The sequence below is a fragment of the Ascaphus truei genome, chromosome 9 (genome assembly GCF_040206685.1).
Source record: "Ascaphus truei isolate aAscTru1 chromosome 9, aAscTru1.hap1, whole genome shotgun sequence".
Taxonomy (NCBI): domain Eukaryota; kingdom Metazoa; phylum Chordata; class Amphibia; order Anura; family Ascaphidae; genus Ascaphus; species Ascaphus truei.
This window is the reverse complement of record NC_134491.1, coordinates 23985022-24003358: the sequence shown is the minus strand read 5'-3', so window position 1 is coordinate 24003358 and position 18337 is coordinate 23985022. Positions and strand designations below refer to the sequence as shown.

The window sequence follows — 18337 nt, the reverse complement described above, 5'->3', positions numbered from 1 at the left end:
CTGCGTAGAGTAATAATCCTGTTTGCTTTAGTACGGTGATTTAATGGCTGGAGCAAAACAAACATTCATAAAAGGTTTGGAGTTTCCCAAGATACTTGCCTCTGTAGTGGGTGCTGATCGCGGCTCCTCGGGGTTAAATGTCACGGTCACGCAGGCCTAGGGGAAGCCGCATGGGATGATGTCATATTGGCCCGTGTGATATTTAAGCTGCCATTTCAATAGCCCCGCAGGAACTCCGCTCCAGAGACCCCCTGCTTCAAACATTTGACTCTAAAAATAAAGGCAGGATTTCTGCTTTAAGGGGTTCAAAACCAGTTTAAGGCACTGGTGTAGGTGGAATTTATTTTTAATTGGGGGGATCGCAGTAAGTTCTGCTTCAGGGACCCCCTGCTTCCACAGGAACGGGATGGTGCTACCCATACTTCCTGGTTGTCTATATTCCCTGCACTACGCCGGCCAGTAGCCCGCGGTGACATTGTGCTTCCTTTTGGCCCGCAAAGTGGGTGATTTAAAGGTCCGTTTTGTTTCCCCCGGAGGGGAGGACCTGGCAGCACCTTCCCTGGTATGTATGTCGGGAACCTGCTTCCCACCCGGGTTACAAATATGGGGTGGGGAGGGAGGGGTTAAACCTTTTTATGTAGGTGGAACGGCTTTAACTACGCTCTTTAATTAATTAAAGGCAGCGAAAATAAATGAGCTGAAAATCAGTTTATGCACAAGACCGACACGTTTACTTCTCCAGCCCCAGGGAGAGAACATGGGGCTTATTCCAGAAGGCCAACAACAATGTGATTAAAGTACCATTTTTTGGATAACTTTGAAAAGCACCAAGCTAGTACACGACCACGCGGAGTGGAACATTTTGGCTGCAGACGCACCCTCCGCCACTAGGGGTGCGCCCTAAAAATATTGGACACAATGGTGAAAGGTGCAACACATGCCTCTCTCCGCTCCATGTTGTTTCCCCCTCTCCCTGGCTCCTGCCACCGCCAATCAGGATGGAGAAAGCTGCCTAGCAGCAGCAGCCCTTCTCGGTGAAATCCCCCCCGCGCTCACTATATGCAGAGAGGTAATACCGGACACACACACGGCCAGCATTACATGCATTTTTTTAACTGGACAGTGCGGTTCAATACTGGACACCTGGCAACCCTATTCGCCGCGGCCCGCTTCTAAGGTAAGCTTTATTGCTGTTTAGGGTAGTGGGTTAATTTAAAGGGTTTTAGGGCACTTCCCGTAAGTGGCGATGTCCTAGACCAATGATCGTGTACTCGTTAACTCACAGGGCTGCGTACATGGTACTGCTGTCTCCTGCCAGGCGTCACCTCTGGCTAGGGCGGCTATGAATGTGTTGCTGTGGGCTAGGTGGCTATGAAGATTTTTTTTTTTAGGTTTCTGGCTAATCCCACTGTGCATCTGTTGTCAAACCTTCTGTTTTAGAGTTCAGCTCTATAGTCCTACTTGGTATTGAAATAAAATTAAATTCTATAGGATGCGTCACAAAATATTTAAGTGTGGTTAATTGCCTTAAGAAAAGTTCATTAGATGGTGGTCAGTGCAGCTTCTAGGCTGTAACTTAAGTGGTTTGCCGATGCCTAAATTAAAAAGATAGCGCTAACAAAAAAAACCAGAGGCCATCAACTTGGGATACCCCAAAAGCAGGGGTGGGCAACTCCAGTCCTCGAGCTACCAACAGGTCAGGTTTTCAGGATCTGACAGAGCCACAGATTGAGCCACCTGTGCTGAAGCAGGGATATCCTGAAAACCTGAAAAATATATGGAGTGGCCCACCCCTGGTCTAAAAATTCCAGGGTAGCTAAGTAGGGTGCTAAGCCCAAATGTATCTCGGTCAAGATAAAATCATAGGAAGGCAATAATAGTAAAAGCGCACCCAAAATCTTGCAAGTTAAATCAAAATGAATGTCACCAATTAAAAAAATACCATGTAGGAAAAACAAAAATATATATTTATCATTTCCGAGGCGGGTCACTTCTTACACGTTTTGTTTACAGCTCTCTAAAGTCTGAACAAAATATAAACTCAGTTTTTTTTTCAATAGGTGCTAATTATTGATTACATTGACATTTTATTGGTGCAGAGGAGCTGAGCGGAAGAGTTTATATATGTATTATTAATCCAAATCTAACTCCACTTGCAGCGCGGGAATGGCTCTCCGAAGCATTTCCACGGTGGCGTCTCTCTTCTGGATGCCTGGAAGGTCACTCAAGAGCAAATACTCCAAGTTCCTAAAAAAAGGCAGAAGTACATTTAGTGTTCAGCACAAATAAACATTTAAAAAAACAAACTGTTTTAAGGAGTTCGTTGCCTACCCCCTAACCATCCCCAGTCACCAAGAGGGACAACCTGTGCTGACCATGGGGAGAAGGCAATTAAAAGGGTCTCTCTGGTACAGCTCCCCGGGATTTAATTTAAAGGCTTTAGCGAAGAGCGCGAGGCCTCTAAGGGCCGTGCCCCCCCGCCAGGGCCTGTGTTTGCTGTGGGGCCCTCATGCCAAGGGTGGGAGACGTGGGCGGGGAGAGAGGAGGAACCGAGTAAGGCTTTGGATGTAGTGCGCACGCGACGGGGAGGCGTGGCCGTGACATCACAAGGCTGGTTCGCCCTCATTGGCCGAGCCGCTCATGTAACCCGGCCGTCGAGCAACAAAATCACATTTTTTTGTCGGCTCAAAATTCTGCAGCGCAGTTGCTCTTCATCGCGCGCTCGCTATGGCCGGCCCTATAGAGCTGCTGCACTTTGTTCGCACGCGACGCCGCTCGCATTATGGACGCAGCCTTGGAGAGGAGGGGTGGGGGGGAATAGAGTGACAGAGAGGGTGCTTTAACTTTTTTTTTTTTTTTTTGCAGGGGGGCCCAAATACTGATCCAATAGCATTTATTATATTTACTGAACATTTTATAGATGCTTGGAGAGACCTCAATACAGCTGGACAACAAGAACATGGGGATTGCACAGCATGAACGTACAATGCTACACCTTTCTTACCCCCACAAAGCTAATTAATGATTGGCATTCTGCACCCACAAATCCGGTGGATGTATTTTGTGCTACATGCCCACCTCTCTGCCACCCTCATACCCAGGGAGGGGAAATTAGGGTACAAGAAATGGTGACCGTGGCATTCCAAAAATCCATTCATTAATTCAGGTGTTGAATCAAAGAATAATCCCAATTGTGAGCAGCAGTGCTAATCCTGGTTATAAAGTCCTCGTTGTGTGTACCGGTGGCATAGTCTTGTTACTCAATGCCAGTTGGATTCAGTGGTAAGATGTCTGGGACCCACCTGAAACTGTTGAGTGATAGGATCCCTCGGTCTGTGACATTCCCGCAGGAAATAATCTCCAGCCTCTGGAGGCTTTTCTGTAGGTTGTCTATCTTGCTCATCCTCTCCAAGCAGGCGTCTTCGATGTACATACACTTGGACAGCTTTATTTCCGCCACGTGCTCCAGGCCGTCTGAAATGAACAACAAACTGGTGCTGAATGCAGCCAACGTGCCTGCCAGGAGGCATCTCGTGTACACCGTACGAATACAGCACTTATGGAAGTTAGAAGAGGCACGGGAGGGGGTGACTTTTGGGTGGTTGTGTCTCACGGTCTGCAAATTATTAGGAAACTTTGCGTTGGAACAAATCAAGGTGATTAACCTGAATATTTCCTATGCAGCATCTGTTTTAAATCAAATTACTTGGGAGTTTGCTTAACATTAGATTATATCAGACAGGGGAGCTTTATGGTCTAATAGAGGGGTGCCCAACTCCAAAACCTCAAGGGCCACCAACAGGACAGGTTTTCAGGATATCCCTGCTTCAGCACACGTGGCGCAATCAGTCTCTGCTTCAGCACAGGTGGCTCAGTCTTTGACTGAGCCACTGATTGAGTCACCTGTGCTGAAGCAGGGATATCCTGAAAACCTGACCTGTTGGTGGCCCTTGAGGACTGGCGTTGGCCTCCCCTAGCCTAATATCGTATGCTTACCACTCTCCCAAACACCTAATGAGCTGGTGGAGACACGCTGAAGGACAAAGTGTAGGACTCTGGACTCCAAATGTAAGCCTTAATATAGCATAGAAAATAAATATAACCATCTTAGCGTAGCAACAGGTAGCATATATACACACAGATGTAGGACTAACATATAAGGACATAACCCAATATTAACCTTATAGTTTGCTGTAGCATTCTGGTCACTTGTTTATGGAGTATTTTCTCCCATATGGCTAATTACGTTAAGTGTTGTTCACTCATTTTTGCCGAAGCATAATACAAATCCTAAACTCCAACATATTGGCTAATGACTGTGTGTGTGCTGGTTTATATCTCAGATCTATATATTATGCTAGTACCTTCTCAAACGGTACGGTTAATATGGTTTTATTTCTTTATATTGTCGCACGAAACGCACTTCCAGACTTGGAATTTCTATTGAAAATCTCATTAAAAAGACACCTAGTCTTCAGAACGTGTCATATCAAAATACCTTCCTTTTTTAACATAGATTTATTTTTCTGGCAAAAAGAACATTTAATCACCTTTTACTCAAAGAATGTAGTTATTAATAATAATAGGTTGTTCTTGTATAGCGCTGCTAGTTTTACATTGCGCTTTACAGAGACATTTTGCAGACACAGGTTCCTGCCCCGTGGAGTTTACAATCTAGGTTTTTGGTGCCTGAGGCACAGGGAGATAAAGTGACTTGCCCAAGGTCACAAGGAGCCGACACCGGGAATTGAACCAGGCTCCTGGTTCAAACTCAGTGCCAGTCAGTATCTTTACCACTTACCTCTACAGCAACGATACGTTAATATTGTATCTGTTAAGCCTAGATCTGTGTATATGCCTATTGCAGTTGCCAAGTTAAACTGATAACTCTAGAAAATAAGTACAATCACAATAATAATTAATAAGTTAATAAATTAATAAGTTAATCACAGTATGTTAATGCTTCATTTCTCTTAGCCCCAAGTGCTACACAAAGTCCTCATACAATAGAGGCATCTTTATCTCACAAACACTTCCCGGTCCCAGTGATTTTAACTTGAGATTGGGAACGAGTTCTATGGATTAGTTTATTTTTATAGCCGGGTTTTGCCTGAACAGAAGAAATGTGACAGAGCAGCGTAAAAATGAAACCTTGTGAGTTACGTACTGAACCTCGGGCCCCACAGCACAATGTAGCCTCGCATACATCGAGCCTTACGGACACGCAGGGCAACCGACACGCAGGGCAACCGACACGCAGGGCAACCGACACGCAGGGCAACCGACACGCAGGGCAACCGACACGCAGGGCAACCGACACGCAGGGCAACCGACACGCAGGGCAACCGACACGCAGGGCAACCGACACGCAGGGCAACCGACACGCAGGGCAACCGACACGCAGGGCAACCGACACGCAGGGCAACCGACACGCAGGGCAACCGACACACAGGGCAACCGACACGCAGGGCAACCGACACGCAGGGCAACCGACACACAGGGCAACCGACACACAGGGCAACCGACACACAGGGCAACACGACACGCAGGGCAACCGACACGCAGGGCAACCGACACGCAGGGCAACCGACACGCAGGGCAACCGACACGCAGGGCAACCGACACACAGGGCAACCGACACGCAGCGCAACCGACACGCAGGGCAACCGACACGCAGGGCAGGGCAACCGACACGCAGGGCAACCGACACACAGGGCAACCGACACGCAGGGCAACCGACACGCAGGGCAACCGACACGCAGGGCAACCGACACGCAGGGCAACCGACACGCAGGGCAACCGACACGCAGGGCAACCGACACGCAGGGCAACCGACACGCAGGGCAACCGACACGCAGGGCAACCGACACGCAGGGCAACCGACACACAGGGCAGGGCAACCGACACACAGGGCAGGGCAACCGACACGCAGGGCAACCGACACGCAGGGCAACCGACACGCAGGGCAACCGACACGCAGAGCAACCGACAAGCAGAGCAGGGCAACCGACACGCAGAGCAACCGACACGCAGAGCAGGGCAACCGACACGCAGAGCAACCGACACGCGGGGCAGGGCAACCGACACGCAGCGCAACCGACACGCAGGGCAGCGCAACCGACACGCAGGGCAACCGACACACAGGGCAGGGCCACCGACACACAGGGCAACCGACAAGAAGGGCAACCGACAAGAAGGGCAACCGACACGCAGGGCAACCGACACGCAGGGCAACCGACACGCAGGGCAGGGCCACCGACACACAGGGCAACCGACACGCAGGGCAACCGACACGCAGGGCAACCGACACGAAGGGCAACCGACACGCAGGGCAGGGCCACCGACACACAGGGCAACCGACACGAAGGGCAGCTGACACGCAGGGCAACCAACACACAGGGCAACCGACACGCAGGGCAACCGACACGCAGGGCAGGGCAACCGACACGCAGGGCAACCGACACGAAGGGCAGCTGACACGCAGGGCAACCAACACACAGGGCAACCGACACGCAGGGCAGGGCAACCGACACGCAGGGCAACCGACACGCAGGGCAACCGACACGCAGGGCAACCGACACGAAGGGCAGCTGACACGCAGGGCAACCAACACACAGGGCAACCGACACGCAGGGCAACCGACACGCAGGGCAGGGCAACCGACACGCAGGGCAACCGACACGCAGGGCAACCGACACGCAGGAGCGCGCAAGCAACACACACAGACCCCTTATAGAGCCAATAATCTACAAATAAAACATTATGGGACTAGTATTCTTGGTCCAAAATGCATTATATTAGCAGTTAACAGAAAATCTTAATTACCCAAGTAGTCAAATCCTCTATACATGATACAGGATTCTGTGGCATCAATGCCTTGTATTTTGTGTTTTCCAAGCGGCCCAGTGGGAAGTCCATTATAGTCCTGCTGCCACTTGTCGGATCCCTGATAACGTACACGCGCCCCACAGCGCAGGAGCCATTCAGAAGCTGCTCGGTCTGGACCAATATCCTTTATGCGTTCATAATCAACCCTGGAAATATAAACTGCATTAGACACAACTGTGGCACATTGCAGAACCATCTGGCAGAGGCCGGGCACTCACCTGTGTGCGACTGGGCAGGTATTATTGACTAGTCAGAGACGTTGCACGAGCAATGGGAAACCTAGGAACAACCCTGTAACCCCTACATGACATTTGACCCCTTAAGGCGGGGGGGGGGGGGTCTCAACTCCAGTCCTCAAGACCACCCCCAACAAAATCAGTTTTGCAGGAAATCCCTGCTTCAGCACAGGTGGCTCAATCAGTGGACCTGTGCTGAAGCTGGCATATCCTTAACACCCGACCTGTTGGGGGAGGGTCTCGAGGACTGCGGTTGAGAACCTCTTTTAAGTGATTACAATTTGAAGTGCGTCTCCCTCTGTGTCACTAATACAGGTCAGGTGGCCCAACATGCCACGCCCCTTCCTACGCGTGAGACCACACGGTTTCCTACGCAATCCGCAGCAATGTGGGAAACCCATCCCGAAAACGCCAGCGCTGATTTTAAATCAGCACTATGAAATATAATTAGTAGCAAATTAGGGCCGGCCAGCCGGCATCATCAGCAACGCCACATATATTCCTGAATGTGCGCGTCTCACAATGCCAACAATTCTATTCATTCAAACACGTGGTATGCGGAAGGTTAATCGCTATTTAAATAGTAAAGACTGTGTATGAAAGAAAACAACGGTGTTATATCAGCTGCAGTACCTAGGCTGAATGGTGTTTGTATATTTACCGCACGTTGTGAGGAAAGGAGACTTCCGCCAACAATTTTGATTTATATTACGGATTGAATAGAGGGTGACATTTTTATAGCTCCCGTTATAAATGTCATGTAAATCCTACGGACACTTCCAGCATCACAAGCCGACACGCAAGTGACAAGACTGGAGCCAAGTGCCTCGATACACCGGCACAAGAATAAAAGTGACAACGTTGTTTCAAAATTGCCTTGGTTCGGACACCCTGCTATTTGCATAAAGCTGCAGTCCCTCCGTGGGGCAGCAAAGAGGGTTATGTGAGAGGCTGGCGGAGAAGCCTGCGTGAGACAGGGAATCAGGAGTGCATGTTCTTTTAATCTTACCTATATCCCTAATTAACAGATGTGCTCTCAGCTGTAACCGTGTTTATCTGTTGCTGCTCTGTATCCCGGATTCAGTTTAGCCATGATAGTCAGGACCTGAATACGCCTCGGGATTTGATTACCTGCGCTCTCCAGATAAACATGCACGGGGTATCTTATTGCTCTGAAGAGACAGACGGGATAGCGGGAGCCCATGTGCAGCTGGTCCCACAGCCCGAGGGGCTCCAAACAAAAGATAGGGAGAGGGAGTGGCTCAGTGAGTAAAGACACTGACTGGCACTGAGTTTGAAGCAGGGGAACCTGGTTCAATTCCCGGTCCTTGTGACCTTGGGCAAGTCACTTTATCTCCCCAGGCACCAAAAACATAGATTGTAAGCTCTACGGGGCAGGGACCTGTGTCTGCAAAATGTCTCTGTAAAGCGCTACGTAAAACTAGCAGCGCTATACAAGAACATGCTATTTATTTTTTATAGGCAAGAGTTGGATTGTGCAGGCGTGACCCGTACGTGAGGCTGGGCAAGACCAGCTCAACAACAAACCCATTGCACCTTCACATATGGTTCCTTTTGTTGGATAAGCCCATCTGAAGAAGCTGTAATAGTCTTAAAATCCCCCCCCCCCCCCCCCATGCAAACAAGAAGGGGAAAAATGCAATTTTTTAGTAAACATTTCACCTTGACATTTTCTAGGCAACGCATCTTGCCTCTTGGGACCTGAAAAGGTGAACGAGTGTGATCTGCTTTCAAACAGAAGCTCATGCTGTCAACAATAGGAGCTGGCTGCACTGCGTAATGGGACTGGGTATCTCTATAAATGTCTCTGGCTATGCAGACATGTGAAGCCTGTGCTGATCGTGTTGTGCGTATCCTGAACCTGCTGCCCTCATACGTAATAAGCAGCACAAGCCCTTCCCACGGCAGGGGCGTCACTGGCTGTGTTTGCTGGAGGCTGCAGGAAACGGCCAATAAAATTATTAGCACATACAAAATCAACACAAAGTGGGCGTTTGCTGTGACAGATGGAATTTAAAAATGAGCAAGACTGACTCTAAATGGGCATGGAGAGTGATTTATTTGGCCCATGCCTTCACAAAATATACATTTAACTATTAAATCAAGGATCTAAATTGGTATCTTAACAATGTTTCCCCGTCTGGAAGCGATTAAACTCATTGCAAAACCCGGCTTTGTATGATCATATAGCACGGACGTGGCAGTTTGATTGCAAATAACCTCTAATATATCCCTGCTAAGCATTGTCAATTATTTGGCACCATCTCTGTACACAAGCCTGTCATTTCCAGCAATGATTGCGTGCGTGTGCGCATGTATATATGTATACACACACACACGAATAACTCAACTGAACTGGGTGCACTAGTGGAAAACGGAATAATACAAGCCACTCACAGGCTCTCCATTAAAGTGATAAACAGGACTGGTTTTCTTCTTATATAACATAGATAGACCGAAACGTTGATATTGCGTGAGTGCCTCGCAGTCTGGGTTGAAGAAATGGTTTTAATTATTTGTTACATGTTGTGATACCTTTGCATGCATCCTAATCCACGAAAGCCAATGCTTTTTCTACTCGTGGCGAGACTGGCGCTAAATAAGTGACACTCCACAATCCCGCATAGTCATTTGCAAAGCATGGCGGCCTTCTTCAGCAGGTACGCGCATTAACAATACTCAAATACACAAGCGTTTGCTGCCAGGACAGACATGCGCGAGACTGATTCAGTTTGGTATTTTCTTACTTGTTAAAAACTGCATTCAGCCACCCCCAAAAATGTCGGGAACCAGTAGCAGGAATCCCCGTCCGTGGTCTGATCGCCGGACGCACAATCTGTGCAAGAAGCATATTGTGGCGTCTAAAAACACAGACAGGATTATATCTTTTAGGACCACTTATTACACACTTCATTTCCGCTGGCAACACACACAGGAGAATGAACACATTCACACATTTTGATTATGCAAAATGTTAACATTAAGAGGACACTCGTTTAGCCAGTGTAACTACTGTTATTAACCGTACAATAGATCACAAGGATATGTTTTGCCAATGTTTAGACTACATCCGTGCATCATTTTACTGGAACTCGTTACTCGTTCTTGTTACTTTTGTTTACCACGACTGCTTAGTATGTGGACGGGCTTTCCAACTAGCATTGATGCTTCAAAATGCTAGAAGACGGTGATACCCGTAGGGGGTTCAGTAATGGCGACTCCCTGGCTGTATAGCGGGTTCCTGAGCCCGTGTGGGGACTGGGCACCTAGTAAGGCCCCATACTGCACCTTAGCGTGGGTGGTATAACTGTTAATTACAGCTGGGGCTTCCAAAGTCGCTCCCCATAATGCTTTGCATCCACAGCAGCAGGGTATTGTGGGGCGTGACTTTGGAAGCTCACGCAGTGAGCGACAGCTATACCCCCATCTGCTCTGTGCAGTTTGAGGCCTTATTAAGCGTGTGTTCTGAGTTCCCTCGAGCTCAGGACACTATACTGCCTGGGATTGGTCACACTGTTTTGTTAGCAATAGTCTGATGAGTAGCAATGAAATTAAATTAGGGGTTCGCAGAACAATGATTTTCTAGCAGGGGAGGGTGGTGCACAGTGTAAAAAAGGTTTGGAACCGCTGCTGTAAGACAAAGATACAGCGCCACCATGTGGCTTCTACTCAAGTCCATGACCACAGGCAAAACCAGGTATGTACCCGAATAACCAAAAACCAATGTCCTTGACAAGTTCCAAACCTTCCTGACCACATCATCACATAGCATACAGTGCTTCCACTGCAGCCAGGGATTCTGTGTAATGATGACCAACCCAATTCTTGTATGTAATCTGCACTGTAGCGTGCGGATGGTTAAGGATGTTACAGGCTATTTAAAAAATGTCCAAATGACCTCCTTTGACCCAAGACACGAAACACCCCAATGAATTACATAACTGTAACAATGATCTGGCTGACAGCGACAGCAGAACCAAGCATTCCATGGGAACACAAAGCTACCCAATGTGTGGAAGGGTCAGCTGGGGCCATGTGTATGTGAGCCAGCTACGTAATGGATACAGCATTCCCCTACTCGTTATAATTGTAAAAATGTTACAACATAGATTCAGTTATCAAATGAGTTTATTCAGAGTGCACACAGTGGAGACAGCTTCAAAACAAAAAGCTCTCTCCCAGATAACACGGTATGCCATGTATTTATACCCTAAAAACTAAAGCTCCACCCTTTATGGGGGGGCTTGCACATCACTAAATATTACCTCATTTTGTAATACATAACAATACTAAAGCTGATGTCATTTTGTAATACATAATTATACTGAATAAAAATGTAAGCTAAAAATCATTATGGGGTTAAATGTGATGTCAGTTCTTCCACTTGGCACATTGTATGAGAAACAGTTTATCTTAGACTACTAACGAAGCTCTCTCATAATATCTGGCCTGTTTACACTTTCAATTTGAAGCTGATTGGATCAATAAAGTCAGCGAGGAGCGAAAACATTCAATTTCTGTTTCACACAGATTTCTTCACATAGAAAGATGACATTAAAACTCACAAAGACAAGAATCAAACAAAATGGCTGCTTCGACCCTAATGCTGTTACGTCAGACCCCCTAACGTCTCAACTTCGTCATGATGATCAAACAAGGATCCTTAAACAATGCAAGCGTCCAAAATCAGGGGTCTTTACAATGTTCACATAAGCCCAAAAAGGAGTAATGTCGTGGAACTCACCCACGTGATCTGGAGCACAAATACCCAGATGGAACAGAGGAGGGACAGGGGGTAGGGGTATGATACCTTTTATTGGACCAACACGTAGATTAAATATTAGAAGCTCCCATGGTCAGAGTAACCTGGTGAAGGACCCGAGAGGTTTGACTGCGTGTAACAGATCACCTACTTGTTAGTAGAGATGGGCAGATTCTGGCGGCGGATCTGGATCCGCAGCGGATCGGTTGGTTTCTTTGGTTCGCGGATCAATCTCAAAAAGGGCGATTCGCGGATTTTTTTTTTTTTATTGTTATTGCCAATACACTCGGCGGATTCCGCAACCCGTGGGCGGATTTGTGGCATCCGATCCGTGGATTCAGCGACACGTTGGCGGATTCTTTAAGAAACCGCCAACCGATCGCTGAGTCCGCCGACTGGATTTTCAAAATTCGTCAACGGATTGTATCCAATGGTGGATTTTTCTGAATCGGCGCAGGTTTTACACCGCAAAACAGATTTTGGGGGTAAAATGCGAAGAAATCCATTTGCCCAGATTCACCCATCTCAACTTGTATTGGACCAACAAGTAATGATGCTACCTACTCCCTCCCCCTCCTTTGCTACTCATTAGAAGAAAATGACCAGCACTGCGACCCCCCCCTGCTTTGCTTACAGCTGGAACCAGGAATTGTTAAAAAAAAAAAAAAAAAATCATCCTTTGTTCTACACTTAAAAACATCATGGTGGAGAGCAATTGATCCCATCCCAACCAGTTTCAACACCATTTTGTCTTCATTGGGGCGGTATCCTCACTCCGCCTGTTACATTCTTTAAAGTATGTAGTTCAGCTCATTTTTTTCCCTTTTAACATTAGAGAGATGATGGGAGAAAAACCCCTAGCGCTGCTACCCAGAGAATGTCCATATAGTACACATATAACACACTTAACATTCGGGATGCACATTGATACCCTGACATCCAAAACCTATGCCAAACTAGGTGTACTTTACAGGAACAAATCCTCCCTACGCCTGCTGGTCAGAAAGCGTATCGCACAGCAGATGCTAATGCCAATTATCGACTATGGAGACATAGTATATGGCTCGGCACCTCAAACCCACCTTGGCAAACTTGACACCCTCTACAATTCAATTTGTCGTTTCGTTCTCCAATGCAACTACAACACACATCACTGCGAAATGCTCAAAGAACTAGATTGGCCATCAATCGAATCTAGGCGCAAAGTTCACCTTTCCTGTCTTGCCTTCAAATACTTTCTGGGCAAGCTACCCAGCAACCTGAGCAAGCTCCTCACCCCTACCACATGCAGCACTTATCTGAGATCTGACTCCAAAAGACTGTTCATGGTCCCAGGGCTCAATAAAGTATCCGGCCACTCCTCCTTCTCCTACCGTGCACCCCAAAACTGGAACAACCTACCGGAGACTCTCACATCCACCACCAGTTTAAGTTCTTTAAAAACTAAGGCCGTCTCACATTTTAATCTGGTCTGTAACTGTTACATACGCTCATAATATACATCTTCTCTAACTGTGCAGGCAATGTCTTGTATATAATCTATACCCTGTTCATTTATGTAACTGTATTTGTAACCATGTATTATTTGTTTTACTCTGTGCCCAGGACATACCTGAAAACGAGAGGTAACTCTCAATGTATTACTTCCTGGTAAAACATTTTATAAATAAATAAAATATATATAAATGTAAGCTCCCAGACAGTGTAATAAATCTGTTAAGATTGTCCCACGTGGTCAGCGATTAGCACTGATTCTAAAGCATATGCAAACTTTATGAACACTGACCAGTGTGCATGCTCAATAGCCTTGTGACTAAAAGGTCATTCTTATATGAGGCTGCAATGATGAACTTTGTAACTTGTGCGCAATGATGCAGCGAGTATAAGCAGAAGAAATTACTCCCTGTGTATGCCGTGGGTCTCCGGATACTGTCAGCGTGCTCCTACCAAATGAAAATGAGGGTAAAAGGAGCGGCTCAGTGAGTAACGACACTGACTGGCGCTGAGTTTGAAGGGAGCCTGGTTCAATTCCCTGTGTCGGCTCCTTGTGACCTTGGGCAAGTCACTTTATCTCCCTGTGCCTCAGGTGCCAAAAACATAGAATATAAGGCTAAGGCCCCGCGCCCGCACTGCAGACAGGCGGCACGCTGAGAGGCACAGACCGCGACTTGCGGTCTGTAGGAAACTTTTTTAGGAGCGGGGGGGGTGTGACCAAAACGGGTCGGATGGGCGACATGTCGTGATGTGGGGGGCGGGAACATTACACAGGCACACGTGGAAACCCCTCTGCCGTGTTTCTCTGCCTTCTCCCCCCCCCCCCACCCCCAAATATGCTGCTGCCTCTGCCTCTCCTCCCCGGGAAGAAGACGAACTCAGCAGGAGCTGGCCGCAACCTTCCCAGTGAAACCGGCACAGGAGGGAGGGGAGGCGGGGAGTGATCAAAATGTGGCAGGGGGCGGGGCCATGACAAGGGGCGGGCCAAAACGCAAGCACCCAGCAAAAGAATATATATATATATATAGAGATAGAGATATATATATATCTATATATATATGTCACCATAGCCCTCGCACTCTTGGACCCCCGTAGCCCTCGCCCTCCCGGACCAGGGTCAGCCTGCGAAACGGGCACAAGAGAGGAGGGGGGGCGCTTCACGGCTGCAGAGAAGCACAAACTTCCCTCCAGCTCCAGACAGCTCCCCTCCTCATTGGCTCACTGCGAGACCACGTGACGCGTCGCCGCACGGGAACACAATTCTCTTGTATCCCCTGCTGGCTGACGCGTCACAGTACGTGGTCAGTTGGCAGTGAGGAGGGACTGGGACCGGATCGTGAGGCTACAAGGCAATGGCGAGTAGCGCTCACGCGGCTGCCCGCGCCGCCGGGCGCAGCGGGTCCCAGCCCTAAGCTCCACGAGGCAGGGAAAACTAGCAGCGCTATACAAGAACATGCTATTATTATATTATTATTAAAATAGGTAGAGGAATGGAGTGATGAGGCGGTGCAGCTGCCTTGGGAAAAATATAAACCGGACTGCTCTCTATCTGGCACATAAAAACAGCAAGAGTCACCGCTTACGCGTTTCACACGGCTAACCGCGCTTTATCAAGAGTACTTTGACACTCCATTCCTTTTCAACACAGGAAGCAGGGGTCTCGGGAGCTGAAGAGTGGTCATTTCAGCTCCGGGAAGCCCCTGGTTCATGAGATACTTAGGCTGCCTCCCCAGTACGTTCTTCAGCGCACGTTAAACAACCACTCCCCCCCCCCCCAATCAGGCCGGGCCCACTACGCACCTTGGCGCGCTTTCGGCAGCCGCGCTCTACTACAAGTTTTTTCAAAGACAGGAAAACTGTCTTTACAACTTGCGATGGAGGGCTGGCCACGCCCCAGCTGGCGGTTCAGCCAATGAAGGCAAACCAGCCACGTGAGGTCAAGACCACGCCCCTGCAAAATCCTCACCATGCCCCCCCACCCCGCAATCGCCTGCATCCCACCTGAGGACCGTAGATCGCGGTTTGTGCGTGTGCTACAGTGCAGACTGGGACCGCGGCCTAAGGAAAAGTAAGTGGCAACATTATCCCTGGCGGCTTTCTATTGGGCAGCGTGATGTAGGCATTTAATCAACAAGGAAGTAACCGTCTGCACCTTCCCAGGTAACAATTTCAGGAACCAGGGAGCCCCCAGAACTGTAGTCAACATGGTTAAGCACCAGAAACCCCCCTGCACCCACCAATATGTTTAAATAAAAAGGCAGAGGGGAACAGTCCCCCTCCCCCCCCAGGCCCCATCAGATCCCCTGCTCTCCACTGCAAACGCAGGCGCAGACCACAGCTCGCGGCTGAAACGGCTCCGGCGCGCCTGCCACCGTGACCACCGGGGCTTTACCCTCCATCCTGATGCTTTTAAGTGAAGAATAAAGGATTCCCTTTTTAAACAGTTCTTTGAATCATCTGGGAATTTGTTCTCCACACCCCGTGCGGCAGTTCCCCGATATTGTATTGTATGTCTTTATTTATATAGCGCCATTAATGTACATAGCGCTTCACAGTTGTAATACATGTGATAATCGAATAAATAACAGATAATATAAATAACAGATCATGGGAATAAGTGCTTCAGACATAAAAGTAATATTAAGGAAGAGGAGTCCCTGCCCCGAGGAGCTTACAGTCTAATTGGTAGGTAGGGAGAACGTACAGAGACAGTAGGAGGGAGTTCTGGTAAGTGCGTCTGCAGGGGGCCAAGCTTTATGTAACATGTGTTCAGAATATCCACAGTGCTATTCATATGCTTCTTTAAGCAAGTGGGTCTTAAGGTGGGTCTTAAAGGTGGATAGAGAGGGTGCTAGTCGGGTACTGAGGGGAAGGGCATTCCAGAGGTGTGGGGCAGTCAGTGAAAAAGGTTTAAGGCGGGAGAGGGCTTTAGATAAAAAGGGTCGGGATGGTGCATAGCGAGAAATTAGGGCTGAGATGTAAGGAGGGGCAGAAGAGTGTAAAGCTTTAAAAGTGAGGAGAAGAATGGAGTGTGAGATGCGGGATTTGATTGGAAGCCAGGAGAGCGATTTCAGGAGGGGAGATGCTGAGACAGATCTAGGAAAGAGTAGAGTGATTCTGGCAGCAGCATATAGGATAGATTGTAGGGGAGACAGGTGAGAGGCAGGAAGGCCGGACAGCAGGAGGTTACAGTAATCAAGACGGGAGAGAATGAGGGCCTGAGTCAGAGTTATAGCAGTCGAGCAACAGAGGAAAGGGCATATCTTTGTTATATTGCGGAGGAAAAAGCAACAAGTTTTAGAAATGTTTTGAATGTGAGAGGCGAATGTGAGAGAGGAGTCGAGTGTGACCCCTAGGCAGCGTGCTTGGGCTACTGGGTGAATGATCGTTGTTCCAACAGTAATGTGGAAGGAGGTAGTAGGGCCAGGTTTGGGAGGAAGTATGAGGACCTCTGTTTTAGCCATGTTGAGCTTAAGGCGACGGAGGGCCATCCAGGATGATATAGCAGAGAGACATTCAGAAACTTTGGTCTGTATAGCAGGTGTAAGGTTGGGTGTTGAAAAGTATATTTGTGTGTCGTCAGCATAGAGGTGATATTTAAACCCCAAAGATGTTATTAGGTCACCTAGAGAGAGTGTGTACAGAGAAAAGAGAAGAGGTCCCAGGACAGAGCCCTGGGGTACCCCCACAGAGAGATCAATAGAGGAGGAGGAGGTGTTAGCAGAAGAGACACTGAAATATATATATATATATATATATATATATATATATATATAAATCTTTTTGGGCACCTGTAGACATTTAAAAAGGCTCTTTGTTCCTCAGATTGGTTTAAGGATCCCGTTTTTTATTATTATTTTTAGTCATGGTTTGCTTTATGTTTACTTCAAAATCAGCGAAGTTTCTTTCCTATTGAACAGCATCGTTACAAAAGGAATGAGAAAGATAGTGGGAAGCCTCCAATGCAGGTGGGTACCATACAAACATTATCAATGGGGAAATGTTTTCATTTGTTATTTTCTTTAATGCAATTTAAAATACAAATCAACTATATTTAGATTGTAAGCTTTTCAGGACGGGGTCTCCCTTTGCCCTATGTTGTCATGTATCTGTTGCACTTATCCCCATTGCTTGTAATTTATTGACCTTGTATTACAATTCCGTGGAACCTATATAAATAATATGATACATACATATTTAGCCACCTGCACCTGTCACAATGTTACTTCCCTTTTGTTGTAAGGGGGCTGCACCTATAATCACCGCACAGATCCCATAGGTGCCCTTCCTATGTCTGCAGCACTCACTCACACACTCACTCACCTCCTGCAGCACTAACACTCACACACTGACTCACCTGCTGCTGCACTCACACTGACTCACCTGCTGCTGCACTCACACACTGACTCACCTGCTGCAGCACTCACACTCACCTGCTGCAGCTCTCACACACACACACTGACTCACCTGTTGCAGCACTCACACTCACTTGCTGCAGCTCACACACACTGACTCACCTGCTGCAGCTCTCACACTCACACACTGACTCACCTGCTGCAGCTCACACACACACACTCACCTGTTGCAGCACTCACACTCACCTGCTGCAGCTCTCTCTCACACAAACACACCTGCTGCAGCTCACACTCACACACTGACTCATCTACTGCAGCACTAACACTCACACACTGACTCAGCTGCTGAAGCTCTCACACACACACACTGACTCACCTGCTGCAGCTCTGACAATCACACACTGACTCACCTGCTGCAGCACTCACACTCACTGACTCACTTGCTGCAACTCTCACACACTGACTCACCTGCTGCAACACACGCACTCGCACTCACCTGGTGCAGTTGCTGGGCCCCAACTCACTTGCTCATCACAATCACACCCACTTCCCCTTCAACCCCGTCCTTTGAGCGAGCCCAT

The 18337-nt window shown here is 48.1% G+C and overlaps 1 protein-coding gene across 2 annotated transcripts; it reads right to left on the bottom strand.

Moving 5' to 3' along the window:
- Window positions 1–1946: 1946 nt before the first annotated feature.
- DMAC2L (distal membrane arm assembly component 2 like) lies at window positions 1947–18336 on the bottom strand. Of its 2 annotated transcripts, none has more exons than XM_075613840.1 (5): window positions 18253–18336; window positions 9893–10006; window positions 6826–7034; window positions 3303–3474; window positions 1947–2247 (listed from the first exon to the last, which is right to left on the bottom strand). In XM_075613840.1, the coding sequence occupies exons 2-5, from the start codon at window positions 9994–9996 to the stop codon at window positions 2133–2135; spliced, it is 600 nt and encodes a 199-aa protein (XP_075469955.1). In that variant the 5' UTR covers window positions 9997–10006; window positions 18253–18336; the 3' UTR covers window positions 1947–2132. The 2 variants fall into 2 exon arrangements, with proteins under 2 accessions (XP_075469955.1, XP_075469956.1); XM_075613841.1 differs by lacking the exon at window positions 18253–18336 and adding an exon at window positions 18225–18246.
- Between the last annotated feature and the right edge of the window lies 1 nt (window position 18337).